The 16,587-nt window shown below is 41.2% G+C and overlaps 1 protein-coding gene across 1 annotated transcript in view; it reads right to left on the bottom strand.

Moving 5' to 3' along the window:
• Positions 1–16,587, bottom strand: part of LOC140210924 (dynein axonemal heavy chain 8-like) — a 504,855-nt gene that overhangs the window by 310,344 nt on the left and 177,924 nt on the right. Inside the window, exons 23-25 of the mRNA XM_072280194.1 lie at positions 12,522–12,715; positions 9,325–9,451; positions 5,494–5,729 (exon numbers count right to left, since the gene is read on the bottom strand). Coding sequence (XP_072136295.1) covers positions 5,494–5,729; positions 9,325–9,451; positions 12,522–12,715 — 557 coding nt within the window. The remainder of the gene's footprint in view (positions 1–5,493; positions 5,730–9,324; positions 9,452–12,521; positions 12,716–16,587) is intronic.

The following is a 16,587-nucleotide window of genomic DNA, read 5'->3' on the forward strand; positions in this document are numbered from 1 at the left end:
ATCAAGGTAGTATAAGGGGCAAAAAAACAGAATGCAGAATATAATGTTACAGAGAAAGTGCAGTGCAGGTAAACAAATAAAGGGCCAAAGAGAGGCAGACTGAAAAATCAAGGGTCACAAAGGCATCTTTGCCTTTTTCCTGCATTAACTCCATGTATATTGATTCTCTTAATAGCTAAAGGTCTATCGATCTTTGCCTTGAATATGCTCAAAGAGTGAACCTCTAAAGCCCTCTAGAGTGGAGAATTACAATAATTCACAACTCCCTGGTTAAATAAACTTCTTCTCAACTCTGCGCTGAATGCCAGATCCCTTAATACTGTTCACTCTACTTCTCGATCTCCTGTCATTCTTTTAAAATTCTACCAATTAGGACAGATTGCTTAATCTCTCCTCAGATAATAAATCTAGCCATCAATCTGTTAAATATTTACAGTACACCCTCTAATGTATTCTTCCTTAAATAAGAAGACTGGGCCTACATGCAATATTTCAGATACGGCCACAACACAGTATAATATAATTGCTGCAATATCCCTCTCTCTCCCTGCTATCCATCTGATGATGGTTCCTTTCAGTCAGTTAGTGGGGTTTGATATTTGCGTCCTGGAGTGGCTGTACAGGCCGATCCTTGACAGGCACTGCTTATCGCATACTTGGCAGGTGAGGCTTGGGGGGGCAGCAGGAACAGAAGCTCTGTTGTGGCGCTTCCTGTGCCTTTCCCCTGTTGCCTCATTGAGCTTGTTTTCAACAGTGTCCACACCTTTTCTGATGGCGTCCCTCCACTGTGAGCAATCTTGAGCCAGATCCTTCCATGTTGATGGGGCAATGTCAACTTTCTTGAGGCTCCTGTACAGAACATCCTTGTCACTGGCCTCCTCATTTTTGGTTACCACTGGACAGTTGGCCGTACAAGATGTCCTTGGGTAGTCTTCCATCAGGCATTCTGACAACATGCCCTGCCCAGCGCAATTGGGCTGACATGACCAAGGTTGAAACTGCTGGCGTTCCGGCTCCAGAGAGGACCTCAGTATTGGAGACCTTGTCTCACCAGGTGATCTTCATCAGAGAACGTAGGTGACGCTGCTGCAGCTGGTCAAGCTGACGTAAGTGTCTCGGATATGGGCACCATGTCTCACATCCGTATAACAAGGTTGATATGACAATGGCCCTGTATACCTTGCACTTGGTGGCCAACCTGATGTTCTGTGACCAAACTCGTTCTTTCAGCTGACCAAAGGCAAAGCAGGCTTTTCTGGTTCTTGACTCAATCTCTACATCCAGAGAAGCTGAGGATGTTATTGTGCTGCCCAGGTAGCAAAACTTGTTGACAGCATTGAGATGAGTGTCATCAATGAGGACAGTTGGTTCTTCATAGCTTGAGCCAGGAGCCAGTTGGTACAAAAGCAATTCATGTACAAAGACACCACTGCATCTTTCTGAACACACCATCCAATCTATCACCTTTAAATCAATAAATTTGATAAAAGTAAATAAATAGATTTGCATTTCTATTTTTTTCTAACAAGGTGAACATTTTTACATATTTTTCACATTATATTCTATCTCCATGTCCTTACCTTTTCATTAAGCCTTTCTACATTCCCCTGAACAAAATGCAAGGTTTCCAAACTTGCCAATATGCCAACGATATGAAAATAAGTTGGAAGGGCATGTTGTGAACATTGTGATTCTGCAGTAGGATGCAGATAGATGGAATGATTAGACAAAAATCTGGTAAATGAAGTTTAACGTGGGCAAGTGTGAGGTCATGCACTTTAGTAGGAGGAAGCAAAAAATGCTGAATCACTAAAAAGTAAAATTATTTCATGATAATGCTTGTTTGTGATAATCTTCCTTCTGGAGACCACAGATAAGATGATTTCAGAGGGCATCCAGGAGCATATTTTGAAAGAATGGCTTCCACCTTTTATGCTTAGCTTTAGCTTGTCTTCTACCTTCTCCAAACAAAGGAAAACTGAGTTTCTCAGAACCATCCTGAACATTCCTTCTCCTTCTGATTGATCATGGATCAGTAATTCCTATGACTCAGTTTTTCAAGTGAAATTTAAACACATACTTAAACTTTAATTCTGCACACTTGGTCATCTCTTCCCAGGAGCAAAACTAATTTTGGTTGGGAGTCTGCTGTTGGGCATGTAAAGGATGTGACCTGCCCATACTATCCAACCAAGTATAATTAGAGCCTTGATGCTGGTTATTGACCTAGGAGCAATCATCAACTGAAAAGTAAAATCTGCAAACACTGGATGTCTGAAATAATAACAGAAAATGCTGAAAATGTTTAGCAGGTCAGACAGCATCTATGAAGAGAAAAACAAGAGTTAATGTTTCAGGCTGTTAACTTTTCATCAGATCTAGGAAAAGTAAAAAAAACAGCAGAGAAGGGAGAGATTAGAGAGAGAAAAAGGAAATCAAGGAAAGAATGAAAGTGTCTTTCTATTCTCTGAAATTATAGAGTAGGCAGTGGAGGATTTGGTGGGGAGGGGGGAAGTGGAAGTAGAATCACTGATTTTTGCCAGCTTAGAAGCTTCCATCCTCAAGTTGTCTTTTTCCCTCTCAGATTGCCAAATACGATGCTGGTGCTTCGAAAGCCCACCATCCCCTACAGCCCTCACCTGAGCTATTGGATGTGGTTCATGTTTCTAAGGATTTCAACATGGAGTTTCAATGTCAGGAGGTGGGTGGGGTAGCAGGGAACACTGTTATGCAATGGCAGCAGCTGCAAAGTACAAGATGTTGCTTTGAAGATATTTGGTATGGAGCTTGTACTCCAAATGTGTTCACCTGAATCACTTGGTTAATGTAACTCAATGACTATGATTGGAAAATTCTAGTTTGAAGAGTTTCCAACTTGTCCTATACACTATCTCCACTTCTGTCAGTTGCTTGTTGGAGATGGAGTGCACACTGTGCCCAGAGAAACTGAGATAAGTATCAAGGTGATGAAGTGGCATTGCTTGACTGCAGTCAGTTGTGAACTCACTGGTTGAGATCAGTACATATCATGGCACAGATGTAGGATTGGACAAAGTATGAAAGACACCCTAATTTGAGAAAAACTCCAAATTTCTCTCGATTAGATGCCATAGGCCATGCCTGGTGGTTCATAACACTTCTGGGATTTTGCTTGAAATTAAATTATCCTACGATGAACATCATGCCCATAGTGCCCCTAGATGGCCAGAATACACACCACATATCAATGAGTCACTGTTAAGAGGAATCTTGCAATTACTTTTCCATGAGACAGACATTAAAGCAATGGTCAAGTAGTTACAGAAATTATTTTTCATCTCCTTTCTCAAGTGTGGCTTCTCTAAGGTCCTCCAGTATGTTCCTCCTAGGTGTAGGAGATGAGGCAGCACAGTGGCATAGTTGTTAGTATAATGCTATTACAGTGATATTACACCAGTGATCACCATTCGGAGTTCAATTTATGCCACTGTCTGAAAGGAGTTTGTTTGTTCTCCATGTAACTGTGTGGATCTCCTTCATGTGCTCCAGTTTTCTCCCAAGCTCCAATGTGAGTTGTGGGCTAATCATTTTAAAAAAATACTTTATAAATTTGCCTCCGAAAATGCATCCCACCAACCTTAAGAATTTCAGCAGGGAAATTATCTATTCCCAAGACCGTGTTGTTATTCCATTGAAATAGACCCCCTTTCCTTTCCTGTCACTCTGGGGTGGTGGCCAGGTTGAACTGGATGCTTGCTATGGGATAGAGGCAAGGACATTCATATCAATAATTGAATTACAGTTAAGGAATTCATTGACTTATTGCTTCCAGTGAGTGCAGAGTACTTTTCAATTCTTGCTGAGTTATTTTCTGTTCTCAGCTTGGATTTATGAAGCAATATCTGGAAGAGCTATCATTAAAAGGTCATTGAGAACTTTGACGTTGATTTTCTCGCAGGTACTCTGCTACTACCATTATCCGATGACCAAACTGGTGGACATAATAAAGAGGAGTGGTGGTGGTCAGCCCAACAGTCATGACGCAAGTGAGGAAGTCATTCTAGTAGACTTTCACACGGACAATGATACAATTTATCCGGTTGCCTTCAAGGATGTTGCCATGAGGCCTTGTGTTTATAAAACTGATAAATTGGGATGTTTTTCCTAATAAAACACAATACTTTATTTTTATTCTATTTATTTATTTAAGAAATAGTGTGCAGAACTAGCCCTTCCGGCCCAACAAAGACTGCCAACCAGCAACCCACCTATTTAACATGAACCTAATCACAAGACAATTTACAATGACCAACTAACCTATTAACTTGTATATCTTTTGACTGTGGGAGAAAACTGGAGTGCCCAGAAGAAATTCATGTCTATGGCCAGACTTTTCCTGGCAACACCATCTTGATCTTCCTTGTCCCTCGCCTTTGGCATGCTGGCATCTTCCTATCTTCCCTCAAGTCATCTCCCTCCAATCCTTATTAAAAACATTTTCTCCCACTACACAGTTCCATTTCTCCCCACCTTTTCTTCTTTTTGTTTGAAGCTCCAAGCCTTTCCTCTTATCTGCCTATACTTCGCCCAGTCTTCTTCTGTTCAACCACTGCCAAGTCATTCCATGCTTTCCTGTCTTAAGAAAACACTCAGGAAACCAAGTTTCCTGTCTGCAATGGGTCAAACCTCAAGTAAGCTTTCAACTGTCAATCCAATAATGCCGAGACTGATTGTAACCCGTGGGGGGAAGGTTTCAGTTGGACGCTTAACAGGACGTTGGCTGGTTTAGAGTCTTTTACCCTGCCCCTTGTGACCAGGTTGTCTGCAATCTACCGAATGGCATACAGCTCTCATTGGACCCATCTGCACTATCCAAGGCTGGCAAGGAACATGTTATTGAGTAGCAGTTCATCCCCAGCCAAACAATTAAGTCAGATTTGTTCTCAGCACTGTGAAGCAAGTTACACTTTCACCATGGCTCCTAGCTTTTAGTTTATGTAATTTTTGCAGAGCAAAAGGTGTAAAATAGCCTCTGCATTAAAATAACACACATCAAAGTTGCTGGTGAACGCAGCAGGCCAGGCAGCATCTGTAGGAAGAGGTGCAGTCGACGTTTCGGGCCGAGACCCTTCGTCAGGACTGACTGAAGGAAGAGCTAGTAAGAGATTTGAAAGTGGGAAAGTGGGAAGTAAATCTCTTTCTAGCTCTTCCTTCAGTTAGTCCTGACGAAGGGTCTCGGCCCGAAACCTCTTCCTAGAGATGCTGCCTGGCCTGCTGCGTTCACCAGCAACTTTGATGTGTGTTGCTTGAATTTCCAGCATCTGCAGAATTCTTCATGTTTACGTCTCTGCATTAAAATGATTCTTTCAAGCTAAGATACACAGTTAAGAACTCAACTAAGCTAACAGAACATTAACTATATAGAGTATGTATGGATATTAAAATTCTAAAAGCTACTGAAAAAAGAACAGAAACAAATATTGGATGATATGACTAAAACATAATGGCACATACCTCAATAGGTGCCAGAGTCATATCCAATTTTATTTCATTATTTCGTATTTCTGCTAGAGACTCCATAGCAAATCTAACGTCATCCAAATCCTGAATTGGTCGAGCCAAATTTTTCATTTCTTCACTGACAAAAGCTGTTACTTCTGACATTTTTTCCTTGTACTGTTCATTCAAGAACCGACAAAGTATCATTTTCCACGCTTTGGCCTCTACCATAAGAGCCATTTTAATGGGTTCTAAAGATGTGTAGGAAAAAGGTAACAAACTAAGTAAGTTATTTTCTCATGTTTTGTAATTTAGTATAAAAACAAAGAATACTTCAGGCTATAAATCTTGGTAGTGGTTACAATAAAATCACATCCACTTATCTTCTCCAGCCAGAATCTGAAAAGGAACTCATATCAAGGCTAAAATTATGAGATAGTGGGATGGCTGATGAAAGGAATCCCTAGCAATTAAAACAATAAAAAGTCTTTGTTAGTTGAAGAGGAAAAGAATGAAAGAGAAGCCATTATACATTAAAATACTTCTAAAGATTATTCAAATGTCGTATTACTTGCAAAGATCCAACGAACTTTCACTTCCAAAAGTAGTAATTTTGGACCAGATTTTATACAGAAATGTTGGTCGATCATGCTTATTTTATACTAATTCTTCCTCATTCCTCATGTACCTGTAAAATTTTATCTTTTTTAATTTGCTTTTATATTGTATTTTCTAATTTCTCTGTGACTTCAGTTATTAAAGTTGTATCTTCCTTGCTAAGCTCATCATATTCCATTGTTTCTAATTTCTGTACCAAAGAGAGAAACTTCACATTTTTTAACATTATATTCCAGTTGCCACATCCTCCCCATTCACTAAATTTGAGTACATCCACTTGTAGCCTCTGCAAAATTCTCACAACTAAGATTGCCAGCCTGTTTTGTGCTATCAACATGCTTATTTGAATATAATATCATTTATACAGATTGTGTAAAGGTGGGATGCCAACATCAGTCTCTGAAATACCCCATCATGTATAGCTGCTCAACCCAACAATAATTCATTTATTCCTGAGAGAGGGTCTGTTGCCTCTCAGGTACCAGAGTCAGAGAAGTCTCAGTCCACAACATTCTAAAGGGAGAGGGTAAGCAGCTGGAAGAGAGCGTACATACTGGTACCAACGACATAGGTAGGAATAGGGAGAGGTCCTGAAGAGAGAATATAGGGAGTTAGTTAGGAGTCTGAAAAGCAGGTGTATGGGGTTTTTTTATATGTTAAATTTAAAATGGCTTCTTTGTTATGTTATACTTGGGAATGCTTCTTTGTTATGTTAAATGCTGAGAAAGCCCTCCCGCTAACAGTTTGTTGTATCACGTTACTGATAAGAAGGTGTTATGAATCAATTGGGATAGTTGTTATGACTTTGGTGTATCTTGAAGATTTGTTTGCGCGGGGTTTTGAGGGAGAAGGCAGGAGAGCAAGACAGAGGATGGACCAGGCACTGTGATGTCCGCTAATGGGGTCCGACCCCGAGGAGGGCGAGGAGAGGAGACGGAGACGGACTCATGTGGAGTGTCTGGTCCCAGGTGGCCGGTCGAGGTGGTCCAAGGGGTCGCAGGGTGAAGAAGAAGGGTCCCGAGCTCCAACTGTTTGTGCACAAAGAGATTGAACTTTGATAAGTGTGGCACCTTTTATTTTCCCTTTATATTTTATTCTCTATTAATTATATAGTTACAGTAATATCTATAAACTACAAATCATTTAATCGTATCTGGTGTATTGTCTGTTATTTGGGTGGGGTGGGGTACATCACACAGCATCCACACAAACTAATTACCCAGTTTGCCAGGGCTGAGGGCTGTTTCCCTAGACGACAGCGAGCCGAGCGACCCTGAGGGTGGCCAGGGCGGCTACACAGGACCTGAAGAGTAATAATCTCTGGATTGCTGCCTGTGCTACGTGCCAGTGAGGGTAAGAATAGGATTATGTGACAGATGAATGCAAGGCTGAGGAATTTGTGCAAGGGACAGGGTGTCAGACTTCTGGATCATTGGGATCTCTTCTGGGGAAGTGGTGACCTGTACAAAAATGATGGGTTACTGAACCAGAGGGGGACCAATATCCTTGCAGGAAGGCTTTCTGGAGCTAATTTGGCAGGGGGATGGAAACTAGAGTGATGGGGCTGAAGATGAAGCAATCAGTATAAAAGTAGATCCAGTGTGTAGTGAGGCTGAGGAAAGGCAGACAGATGATAGGGAAAAATTGCAGTCAGTGGGATGAGCTGAAGTGCAACATGGGTGCAAAATCAAAAAGGGGGATGAATACAGAACTGAGGTATTACATCTGAATGCATGCGGTATGCGGAATAAGGTAGATGATCTTGTAGCACAGTTAGAGACCGGCAGGTATGACTTTGTGGGCATCACTGAGTCATGGTTGCAATACCTCATAGGTCATAGTTGGGATCTTAACATCCAAGGATACACATTGTATCGAAAGGACAGGCAGTTAAGCAGAGGGAATGGGGTGGCACTGCTGGTAAAAAAAATGAAATCAAATCCTTAGAAAGAAGTAACACAGGTTCGGAAGACGTAGAATCCTTGTGGGTAAAATTAAGAAACTGAAAGGCTAAAAGGACCTGATGGGAGTTAAATGCAGGCCTCCGAGTTGAAACCAGGATGAGGGGTACAAATTACAACAGGAGATAGGAAAGGCATGTGAAAAGTGCAATATTATGGAGATTTCAGTATGCAGGTTGATTGGGAAAATTGGGTTAGTGATGAATCCCATGAGAGGGAATTTGCAGAATGCCTACGAAATGCCTTTTTAGAGTATCTTGTGGTTGAGCCTACTAGGGGAAAGGCGGTTCTGGATTGGGCATTGTGTAAAGAACCAGATTTGATTAGGGAGCTTTGAATAAAGGAACCCTTATTAGAAGGGTTTCCTATAGTGGGGGAGTCTATGACCAGGGATCACAGCTTCAGAACAGAGCGATATTAATTTTGAACAGAGATGAAGAGGAATTTCCTTAGCCAGAGGGCAATGAATCTGTGAAATTCATTGCCGCAGATGGGTGTGGAGGTGAAGTCATTAGGTATATTTAAATTAGAGGTTGATAGGTTCTTGATTAGTTAAGGTGTCAAAGGTTATGGGGAGAATGCAGAAGAATAGGATGTAAGCGGGATAATAAATCAGCCCTGATGGAATGGCAGAACAGACTAAATGGATTGAGAGGCCTAATTCTGCTACTTTGTCTTATGATGTCAAATGATAAGACTATAAGACATAGGAGAAGAATTAGGCCATTTAACCTCTCAAGTTCTGCTCTGGCACTAGAATATGAAGCCATTCACTTTGTGAGGAAAACGATGAAAGATTGCGGAATGTTATTGTGCAAAGGGACTTGGGAGTACTTGTGCATGAATTGCAAAAGGTTGGTTTGTAGGTGCAACGGGTTATCATGAGGGCAAATCTAATGTTGCCCTTCATTGCTCAAGGAAATGAGGGGGTTAGTCAATGCGGAGAGAGAGTCAACTGGGACTATACTCGCTGGAATTCAGAGGAATGAGGGGACCTTGTAGAAACATCCTTTGCATGAGAAATCATGGTTACTAAATCAGCAAGTAAATAAGTGGATCCATACAAAGTTATTTTTGTTAGTGATGGAAACAACTGATTTAGTTCCACTCAAGTAAACAGATGAGCAGGAATTGAAATCTCGTCTAAGGGAAGAAAAGAGGGGTTACAGCTCAGGTTACTTTTGTTCCTCATGGATAAGTTAATAGCCATCTTTAGTCACATTGCATTGATAAATTATTTTTCACATAAATCTGCTTTAGTGCCTACCTGTATTCAATTCGATAAAACCTACTATAATTGTGGAATTGATTTCTTCAATATCTTGTTGAAGAGCGGCATAGTACTCTATTTTTGTCCGTAGTTCATACAGACTGGGGTTGCCTTCCATAAATTTCTATGTAAAAAATGATTTAAAAATTCTGATGTTACTTTTTGAAAATGTACAACTTGCAGATTGCTTTAAAAAAAACACAGGTTTTCCACTGCTCAAGATATTTACTGCTTGCCCTTCTATTTTTTTCTACTGCCATGGCACCAGGGACAGACTCCACTGCAAGTCTGGCTTACAACAAATTACAATGGGAATGTGCCGAAAGGGCAATGTTACAATAGTCATGGGGGATTTCAATATACAGGCAGATTGGGAAAATCAGGCTGGCGCTGGATTCCAAGAGGGGGATTTCTAGAGTGCCTATGAGATGCCTTCTATTAGCAGCTCGTGGTTGAGCCCACTAGGGAGTTACCTACTCTGAATTGGGTGTTATGCAATGAACCAGAATTGATGAAAGAGCTTAAGGTAAAAGAACCATTAGGGAGAAGTGATCATAATATGATTGAATTCACCCTGAAAATTGAGAAGGAGAAGCTAAAGTTAGATGTATCAGTATTACAGTGGAGTAAAGGGAATTACAGAGGCTTGAGAAAGGAGTTGCCAGAATTGATTGGAAAAGAACACTAGCAGGGTTGATAGTAGAGCAGCAATAGCTGGAGTTTCTGGAAGCAATTTGGAAGGCACAGGATTCCCTAAAGGTTAATTTGTGGGTTGAGTCTGTGGTGAGGAAGGCAAATGCGATATTAGCATCCATTTCAAAAGGACTAGAATATAAAAGCAGGGATATAATGTTGAGACTTTATAAAGCACTGGGTGAGGCCTCACTTGGAGTACTGTGAGCAGTTTTGGGCCCCTTATCTTAGAAAGGATATGCTAAAACTGAAGACAGTTCAAAGGAGGTTCACAAAAATGATTCCTGGATTGAATGGCTTATCATGTGAAGAGTGTTTGGCTCTGGGCCTGTATTCACTGAATTCAGAAGAATGAGGGGTGACCAAATTGAAACCTATCAAATGGTGAAAGGTCTTGATGGAGTGGATGTTAGCTATGATGGCAGAGTCTCAGCCTAGAGGACACAGACTTAGAATTGAGGGGCGTCCTTTTCAAACGGAAATGAGGAGGAATTTCTTTAGCCAGAGAGTGGTGAATCTGTGGAATTTGTTGCCACAGGCAGCTGTGGAGGTCAGGTCTTTATGTATATTTAAGGCAGAGGTTGATAGATTCTTGATTGGTCAGGGCATAAAAGGATACAGGGGGTAGTGCGGTGGGGGGGGAAGAAGATTGGGGCTGAGAAGAAAAACGTATCAGCCATGATGAAATGGTGGAGCAGACTCAATGGACCAAATGACCTAATTTTACTCCTATATCTTATTGTCTAAGGTCTTTATGTCATCATTTGGGTGCTGCTGTTGTAGGGACGGTCTTAGTCCAAGCAACTAACTGCACTGACAGCATGGAATTAGCAACCCACTTGGGACAAGGTAAAAAATAAAAATGTTCAAAATGTAAATTATTAACCAATTATTTTTTAAAAGTACGTGACTTAAAATCAATTAAAATATGTTAACTTAGTTATATGAAAGTAAGCTCAACTTCTTTTCCCAGTCATTTCAATGGAACTGTTGTACTTTAACTTGTAGGCATATTTGGGAAGTGTGAGAAGTTTACACACCCTAAATAGGCTTCGTATAGAATGTATTTACAAACCACAGGAATAAGCAGTTCAGCCTGAAATGCTAACTCTGTTTCTCTTCCCACTGGTGCCACCTGATCTATTAATTGTGTCAAGCATTTTCTATTTTTATTTCAGTATTTTATGGATATTGTATTTTAGCAAAGAGGCACTCAGAATAGCCTTAAATGCCCGGTAATCTGTTGCCTTGACAATTTTGTGAACACTGCATTGGTGGTACTTCTGTGTTTTGAAGTGGCTGGTAATAGATTGTCCACATCTCAGTTGTACAAGAAAGCAGAAACCACCGCTGCCAGTAGACATCAACTTTGTGTAGCATTAAAGGTTTTAACTAACAGAAAACCAGACACTGGGAAGGCACATGGGATTTGCCACAATCAGGCACTGAAGGTCTGCACTCATAGCTTCTCGGCTCCTTCGTACTCTAGGAGTCACCTATTCAGCACTGAGGTAGGAAGAATGTCTTCAGCAAAGGATACTAAAGCTTTGTAATTCACTACCCACAAACTATAAAAGCTGAACTACTGAGTATGTTCAAGACAGAGTCTCATAGATATATAAATAAAAATGAAATCAAAGGAAATGAAATTACTGCAAGAAAATGGAGCTGAAATAAAAGACCAGCCACAATGTTAATGAAAGGTGGAGTAGGTACGAATGATTAAATGGCCTTTTCATTTTTACATTAAGTCAGAGCAGTTCCTGAAGCTCAACCTCCTTCTCAAAGGTCAAGTCATGGATGACCATGAGAGAAGCTCTGTCATAGTCACTCAGAGGGTTCAAATTACTTTTTATTCATTGGAAACTAGAAAATAGGAATAACAGTAGGTCAAACTGTCTCTGAGCATGTTGTGTCACTCAATATAATCATAACTGATTAATATTATAAGCCCTACTCTTTCCCAATGCCTTTTGATTTCTTACATGTCTTGTAAATCCATCAGTCTCTCTCAGAGCATCCGCTGTCTTGGAATCCATCATATCGGTGGTATAGGATTCCAAAGTTCATCAACTGAATAAACAAATTTATAATCTCATGGAAACTTGAATGTCCTACTGCATATTCTTCAGTAAACAGCCTCACTCATCATATGCTAGGGATAAAAGGGCTACCATTTAACTTCTACTTCCACCTGTTCTCTGAACAAGATAGCTGAATGCTACCACCATTAAAACCACAGAACCACCAAGTGCAGACCAGAAGAGCATAGAAATTGACATGGGCCCTCCAGCCTGATCTGACAATGGATAAGATCACGGTTAAGCTAATCTAGGCCACAGCTCTATTTTCCTACCTAATCCCCAAAATCAGAAAAAAAAAGCACAGGAACAAATGTTAACCAAAGTGTTTTACAAGTCAAGAGGCTTGTCATAAATAGAGGGAAAGTTCCACCCAGGGAGATTTCAGAGAGAGGGGATGGTTACAAATATTTACTATACCTTAACTGTCGGATCTCTGTCTTGCAACCACAGTTTATTGAATTTTTGAAACCTTTCTTGTATACTCATAATTGCTTTTTTTATAATGTCAACAGAAGCAGACAACATAACAACTAATTTGGTCACATCTTTATGTTCTGCCACACTGTGATAAAAATTCTTTGGCTTCCTTAAACTCTTGATTTCATTTGTTTCTGTTTAAGAGAATAAATTTATGAAAAATTAATAATCACAAATGAACACTTTTACCGTATTCACAATGCTGCTCTTGCATGTGCACACACACTCGTTTATGTATAGTTATGGATTCCGGTTAATTGGGACTAGTATGTTTGATCCAAATGGCTGCTCCGATTATTTGAAGTTTCATGGAAATAGTTAAAGGTGTATAAAAAAGCCAAACTACCATTTAACTGAGTAACAAATTATGTATTTAAATGAAATACAGAACAAATTAAAACACTACCAATATTACTACAGTACTATAAAACTGTGTATTAGTTTGTAATAGCTCTCACAGCTATCATGACTATGCCTCTTCTCACCTTGTCACTTGTATAAATGTGACTCCATTTTCTCAATTCATCTGTTTCCACTGTATCTGTTCTCAGGATGAGGCTTTCCATTCCAGAACATGTATGATATCCTCCTCCTGAAAGAATCAGGTTTCCCTTCAACCACCATCAAGGCTGCTTTCACCTGCATCTCCTCCATTTCCTGCACATCTACCATCACCTCATCCTATTGCAGCCATAACAGCAATATAAGCTTTCCCTTGTCATAAGCCCATAAGACATATGAGGAGAATTAGGCCATTTGACCCATCGAGTCTGCTCCACCTTTCAATCATGGCTGATCCTTTTTTTTCTCCTCCTCAACCCCATTTCCCGGCCTTCTCTCCGTAACCTTTGATGCCATGTCCAATCAAGGACTTGACAATCTCTGCCTTAAATACACCCAATGACCTGGGCTCCACAGCTGCCTGTAGCAACAAATTCCACAAATTCACCACCCTTTGGCTAAAGAAATTTCTCTGCACCTCTGTTTTCAATGAATGCCCCTCTATCCTGAGGCTGTACCCTCTTGTCCTCGACTCTCCCACCATGGGAAACATCCTTTCCACATCTACTCTGTCTAGGCCTTTCAACATTCGAAAGGTTTCAATAAGATCCCCGCCCCCCCCATCCTTCTAAATTCCAGCGAGTAAGACCCAGAGCCATCAAATGTTCCTTACCTTACCTACTACCCCATCAGACTCCATACCCAGCACTTTATACTCTGTAACTGCTGCCATCTACAATGGGACCCTTACACCAAGCAAATCTTTTCTCCCCCCCCCCCCCGCCCCCATTCTCTGCTTTCTATATGGTTCACTCTCTTCGTGACTCCCTTGTTCACTCATCCATCTCCACTGATCTCTCTCCTGGCACTTATCCCTGCAAACGGGTCACGTGCTACACCTGCCCCTACACTTCCTCCCTCACTAGCAATCAGGGCTCCAAACAGTCCTACCAGGTAAGGCAACACTTGTCAGGGTAACCTACTGTATCCGGTATGCCTGGTGTAGCCTCCTCTACATTGATGAGACCCAACAAGGATTGGAGGACCGCTTTGGTGAGTACCTTTGCTCTATCTGCCACAAAAAAAAACAGGATTTCCTTGTTGCTATATCGATTCAACTTCCCATTTTGACATGTTGTTCCCTGGCTTCCTCTATTGCCATGACGGGGCCGCACTCAGGTTGGAGAAGCAACCCCCAGATAGCCTCCAACCTGGTGACATAATCATCAATTCTCAAACTTCCAGTACTTCCTTCCTACTCCCTTCACTATTTTTCTATTCCCCATAAGGTTCCAATCTCATCCCATCACATATTTTCGCTGCTCCTCCTCCTTCCCTTTTATCCATAGTACACTGTCCTTTCCTATCAGCTTCCTTCTTCTTTAGCCCTTTCTCTATTCCACCTATCACCTCTCAACTTCTTCCTCCCCTCACTCACCCAGTCCCTTTCCCCCTCACCTGGTTTCACCTATCACTTGCCAGCTTCTACCCTTTTCCCCTGCCCTCACCTTTTTATTCTGGTTTCTTCCTCCCTTCCTTTCCAGTCCTGATGAAATGTCTCAGCCCGAAACATCAACTGTTTATTCCCTTCCATGTTGCCTGACTTGCTGAGAGTGTTACTGAACAGAAACCATTCTAAGTGTATATGCATAGAGAAGAATACTTCAATGAAACACATACCAATTTCCATCCCTGCCAGAGATGCTCCAAGGCCCTTCCAATCCAAATAATAAAACAAGAAATTTGATCTTTGAAAGGAACCTCTAGAATGAGGTTTATTGTATACAAGAGTTCATCTTATAAGTGCCATTTCCATAATTTTTTCACACATGTGCCAGAAGGACATGGACATCAACACTACCAATATACCCCAAAGCAGAACGAAGGACTGGAGAAATGGACCACATCTTCGTATGATTAGGTAGTAAGGTTGCAGGATGTACTCAAATTTGTGATTGATTTGGAGCATTCCCTGCCCCAGAATCAGCCATAAAGAAGGCTATACAGAGCAAGATCCAGAACAAAGGAGGAGAAATTCCAGAGGTCCAATAAGCGTTGGGAATAGGGCACTTTGAGGAGGTTACTCACAGGTCAGCAAGGCTTGTATAAAAGGAGAGCTTCGCAGGCGTTCGCACATTCCAGAGGTCTGATTAGTGTCGGGAGCAGAGCACTATGAATTAAATAAAAGTACAGATGGGGCAGGCAGGGTGGCCATTGTTAAGAGTAGGCCAGCAATGAGAGTAGAAGCGTCAGGCTTTGACTCAAGAGGCTTTGATCTTGGCTGTGAGAGTGCCGGGCTTTAAATGTTTCAAAAGGGACAAGGAGGGAGGCAAAAGAGGTGGGAGAGTGGCACTGCTAATCAGGGATAGTATCATGGCTGCAGAAAAGGAGGAAGTCATGGAGGGATTATCTACTGAGTCATTGTGGGTGGAAGTCAGAAACAGAAACGGGCAATAACTCTACTGGGTGTTTTTTTTATAAACCCCCCCCCCCCCCCCCAATAGTAACAGAGACATTGAGGAGCAGATAGGGAGGCAAATTCTGGAACAGTGCAATAATAATAGGGTTGTTGTGATGGGTGATTTTAACTTTTCTAATATTGACTGGTATCTCCTTAGAGCATGGGATTCAGATGGGGTGGAGTTTGTTAGGTGTGTCCAGGAAGGTTTCCTGACACAATATGTAGATAAGCCAACTAGAGGAGAGGTTGTATTTGATCTGGTATTGGGAAATGAGCTTGGTCAGGTGTCAGATTTCTCGGTGGGAGAGCATTTTGGAGGTAGTGATCACAACTCTATCTCCTTTACCACAGCACTGGATAGGGATAGGAGCAGGCAATTTGGGAAAACATTTAATTGGGGTAGGCAGAAATATGATGCTATTAGGTTGGAACTTGGGAACATAAATTGGGAGCAGATTTTCTCAGGGAAATGCATGGCAGAAATGTGGCAAATGTTCAGGGAACATTTAAATGGCATTCTGCATAGGTATATTCCATTGAGGCAGGGAAAGGATGGTAGGATAAAAGAACAAAGGATGTAGAAAATCTAGTTTAGTAGAAAAGAAAAGCTTATGAAAGGTTCAAGAAAAATTGGTACTGTTAGAGCTCTAGAAAATTACAAGGGTGGCAGGAAGGAGCTTAAGAATGAAATTAGGAGAGCTAGAAGGGGCCATGAGAAGGTTTTGGCAAAAAGGATTAAGGAAAACCCCAAGGCATTCTACACGTATGTGAAGAGCAAGAGGATGAGCCATGTGAGAATAGGACCAATCAGGTGTGATAGTGGAAATGTGTGCATGGAGTTGGAGGAGGTAGTGGAGGTACTTAATGAATACTTTGCTTCAGTATTCACCATTGAAAAGGACCTTGGTAATTGTGGGGATGATTTGCAGTGGACTGAAATGCTTAGATATATAGACATTAAGAAAGAGGATGTGCTGGAGCTTTTGAAAGGTATTAAGTTAGATAAGTTGCCAGGACCGGACAAGATATACCCCAGGCTACTGT

This window comes from Mobula birostris, chromosome 2 (assembly GCF_030028105.1).
Source record: "Mobula birostris isolate sMobBir1 chromosome 2, sMobBir1.hap1, whole genome shotgun sequence".
NCBI classification, from domain to species: domain Eukaryota; kingdom Metazoa; phylum Chordata; class Chondrichthyes; order Myliobatiformes; family Myliobatidae; genus Mobula; species Mobula birostris.